The sequence below is a fragment of the Miscanthus floridulus genome, chromosome 5, assembly GCF_019320115.1.
Source record: "Miscanthus floridulus cultivar M001 chromosome 5, ASM1932011v1, whole genome shotgun sequence".
NCBI classification, from domain to species: domain Eukaryota; kingdom Viridiplantae; phylum Streptophyta; class Magnoliopsida; order Poales; family Poaceae; genus Miscanthus; species Miscanthus floridulus.
Window position 1 is genome coordinate 138,270,197 of NC_089584.1, and position 4,358 is coordinate 138,274,554.

At 44.1% G+C, this 4,358-nt stretch overlaps 1 protein-coding gene across 1 annotated transcript; it reads left to right on the forward strand.

Annotated features, from left to right (window-relative positions):
• Positions 1-230: 230 nt before the first annotated feature.
• Positions 231-3,119, forward strand: LOC136455465 (uncharacterized). Its single transcript, XM_066455480.1, has one exon. The coding sequence runs from the start codon at positions 231-233 to the stop codon at positions 3,117-3,119; it is 2,889 nt and encodes a 962-aa protein (XP_066311577.1).
• Positions 3,120-4,358: the final 1,239 nt, after the last annotated feature.

The following is a 4,358-nucleotide window of genomic DNA, read 5'->3' on the forward strand; positions in this document are numbered from 1 at the left end:
TATCAAGATTAGACCCATCTTATGTAGTGGAGGTCCAAAAATTTATTGATGCCATGAAGATACATGCTCAGAGAACAAAGGCGAAGCACATATGTTGTCCATGCGCAGACTGTAAAAATATTGTGGTATTTGACAATGTGGAAGCAATCACTTCTCATCTGGTTTGCAGAGGATTTGTGGAGGACTACTTGATTTGGACAAAACATGGTGAGGGTAGTTCTACACCTTATATGCGGACAACTGACAATACTGCAAGTAACATCAATGTGGAGGGTCCAATGCCATATCTCAATGAATGTGATGCTATGCCAGATATCAATGAAACCCATCATGCTATGCCAGATGTCAATCAAACTCATAATTCTATGTCCGATGTTAATGAAACTCAGCATGTTAACACTGATGCCATTGAAGATGCAGATTTCTTAGAGGCAATAATGAACCGTTGTGCGGATCCATCAATATTCTTCATGAAGCGAATGGAAGCCTTGAAGAAGGCAGCAGAAGAGCCTTTGTACGATGAGTCGAAAGGTTGTACCAAAGAGTGGTCGACACTACGGGCTGTTCTTCAGTTTTTGACGATTAAGGCTAGATATGGTTGGTCCGATGCTAGTTTCAATGATTTATTGTGTGTACTTGGAGACCTTCTTCCTAAGGAGAACAAAGTGCCTGCTAACACGTACTATGCAAAGAAGCTAGTCAGTCCACTTACGATGGGTGTTGAGAAGATCCACGCATGTAGAAATCATTGTATTCTATATCGGGGTGATCAGTATAAAGACTTAGACAGTTGTCCAAACTGTGGTGCTAGTAGGTACAAGACGAATAAAGATTATCGAGAGGAAGAGAATGCAGCCTCTGTTTCTTCAGGGAGGAAGCAAAAGAAGATGCAAACAAAGACTCAACAAGACAAACGTTCAAAGCCCACTAGCAATATCGAAGTGGACTATTATGCGTTGAGAAGAATTCCTGCATTGGTGATATGGTATCTCCCTGTGGTTGATCGTTTGAGGTGTTTGTTTGCAAACCCTGATGATGCGGAACTTATGACCTGGCATGCTTCTGATGAAAGGAAAGATGATGGAAAGTTACGACATCCAGCCGATGCAAAGCAATGGCAAGAATTCGATAAGAAATATCCAGACTTTGCCGAGGATCCACGAAATGTAAGGTTTGCTCTGAGTACTGATGGAATGAATCCATTTGCCGAGAGGAGCAGCACGCACAGCACATGGCCAGTGATCATGACAATATACAACCTTCCTTCATGGTTGTGTCAAAAAAGAAAATATCTTTTGCTAACCATTCTTATTTCTGGACCTACACAACCTGGAGTTGATATGGATGTATTTCTAGAGCCCTTAATGCAAGAGATGCAAATACTATGGGAAGTGGGTGTGAAAATGGTCGATGCGTTCCGCAAAGAGACATTCACACTGAGAGCAATTATTATTGTCACAATTAATGATTATCCTGCTCTCTTCTCATTATCAGGCCAGTTCAAGGGAAAGGTTGGTTGTGTAGAGTGCATAGATGGAACATGGCATGTGTCTCTTCCTCCATCTAACAAGATAGTGTACATGAGGCATAGGAGGTGGCTACCGGCAGGCCATAAGTACCGCTTACAAAAGATGAATAAGTACTTTGACAATATGGATGAATCAAAATCTACTGCTCCATCAGGTTATAGTAAAGGGCACAGAGTGTATAAGATAGTTGAGAATGTCAAGTTTGTGTTTGGAAAAAAGACCAAAGATGGGAAACCAAGAAAGGTTGTGAAGGCAAATGAGGGGGACACATTCAAGAAGAAGTCTATTTTCTTTAAGTACTTATCGTACTGGAAAGACTTAGACGTACGACATGCGATCGATGGTATGCATGTTCAGAAGAATGTGTTTGACAGCGTAGTTGGAACTTTGCTAGACATAAAGAGCAAGACAAAGGAAGGTCTCAATTCACGTTTGGACATGCAACATTTAAAGATCAAAAAAGAACTTCACCCTGTACTCCTAGAGAATGGGAAGTACCATCTACCGGCAGCAAGCTATAACCTGAACAGAGAGGAGAAACATGCAATGTGTGTGTGGTTGAAGAATTTAAAAGTTCCATCTGGTTTTTGCTCCAACATAAGGAGTCTTGTTTCGATGAAAGACCTTACACTCACCAACTACAACTCACATGATTGTCATGTAATGCTGACCACTTTTCTTCCTATTGCCATCAGGGCTATAAATCCAGTGTTCTTAAAGATGGCAATCACACGGTTGTGCTACTTCTTCAATAAGATATCTGAGAAGGTAATTATCGGTGATGAGTTAGAGTCCCTACAGAAATTTGCTGCAGAGACATTGAGCCAGTTGGAGATGTGCTTTCCCCCATCGTTCTTTGATATCATGGTACACCTTATTGTTCATTTGGTGCCTCAAATTGAGGCATTGGGCCCCATGTATTTCCATGAAATGTGGACGTATGAGCGTTTCATGTCAATATTGAATGGCTATATGTCAAATCGTGCTCATCTGGAGGGTTCCATGATAGAGGCATACACTACAGAAGAGGCCATTGAGTCTGGAGGACCATTATGTAATAATCTCCTAAAAGACCAGGTATCAATTGGTTTGCCTCCATTGCGACATGAGGGAAGGCTTGGTGGACGAGGGAGGATGGGACGGAAATCATTCATCCCGCCAGATTACAACATAGTCCTAGAGGTACATTACAGCATACTACAACAACTCATAATAATGGACCCATTCACCAAGCAGCACATGAAAGAGCTTCATGAGGAGAATCTAGGATGCACAAATGATTGGGTACACAAGGAACACAAGCGTCGGTTCACCGCATGGCTAAAGAATTTGGACATGACAGATGAATCAGAAACCATCAAGATTTTAGCATCTGGACCATCAAGCCAGGTCATATCATGGCAGAGCTATGACATTAGTGGCTTCACATTTTCCACCAGTTTTAGGGACACCAAGCGCATGGCACAGAATAGTGGCGTTCGATGTGAGGCTATAGATGAAACAACTGGTGAAGAAACTACATACTTTGGATTCATTGATGACATATGGGAGGTTGAATATGGTCCACGCCTGCAGATTCCAGTGTTCTAATGTCGATGGGTTCAAGATAAACATGTCACTGTGGATAACTATGGCCAAAGAGTTCTTGATCTAAGTAAAGTAGGTTACAAAGATGATCCGTGGATCCTTGCTAACCGTGCTGCACAGGTGTTCTATGTGGAACAAATTCTATCTACGAATGAAAAGAAAAGTACCCAAAAGCCAAAGCACGTAGCAATCCCTGGAAAGCAACAAATTGTAGGAGTTGATGGTGTAATGGATTTAGAGGATGTTAACCAGTTCAGCGAGATGTCTCTTTTTACAAAGTTTGAAGAAAAGATAAAAAATGTGGAGAAAAGTATCCCGCAAACCTCTTTGCCCTGGGTGCGCCATGATGGACAAGGAAGGACTGTAGCACGCTAGATTGTTTATCATGTAACTAATGTATCACTTATCATTTGTACCTAATGCTACTCTTTCTTATTAAGCAAGATGTTTACATTTCCCCTTGTTGTATACCTTTGGACTATGATATTATTTTCTAACTTAATTAAACAAATCTTAATTAAAACCTCTTTCCCCTTCTTGTATACCTTTGGATTCTATATTATTTACTAACCCTAGGTACATGAAATATTAACTAACCCTAATTAACAAACCTTTAATTAAAAATCTTTTCACAGGCGGGCGTCATTGACCGCCGCCTGTACTAATATATTAGTACAGGCGGCGGTCAATGACGCCCGCCTATGAAAAGATTTTTACAGGCGGTGGTCAATATGGCCCGCCTGTACTAATGTGCTCTAATATAAGTTCCCGCGCGTGGCCCGCAAAAATTTCTAAGTCCTGGAGGCGCGAGTTCAGAAATTGGATGCCGTCAGGCTGCCGAAATCCGCCGCCGCTCCTCCACCGCTCGCCGGACCGCCACCGTCGTGAGCTGCCGCCGCCACGCCGCCGAGGGACCTCCACTCCGCCGGCACGCCTCCACGCCACCGCCGAGGGAGCTCCGCTCCGCCGTAGCGAGCCACCGCCGCCAGCAGCTGCCGCACCGTGCACGGCCTACGCGCCGCTGCCGCGACCTCGCCGGAACGCCGAGAGGTAGGCCGTGCACACCCGCCACCGCCGAGCTCCGCTCCAAGGCGGCTCCGGTCAGTGCGGCGGCGGCTGCCATGTGCGCCACCACGCGCGCGCCCCTCCAGCGCCGGCGGTGTTGCCTGCTGGGCCTGGCAGGCCGCCTTGCCTTTTTTTTAATTAATTAGTAATGTTTTATTAGTGTTTGTTAGGTAATTT

Bases quoted from the DNA above. Each gene is read 5' to 3' on its own strand.
- LOC136455465 (XM_066455480.1), top strand. From the start codon at position 231: ATGCGGACAACTGACAATACTGCAAGTAACATCAATGTGGAGGGTCCA.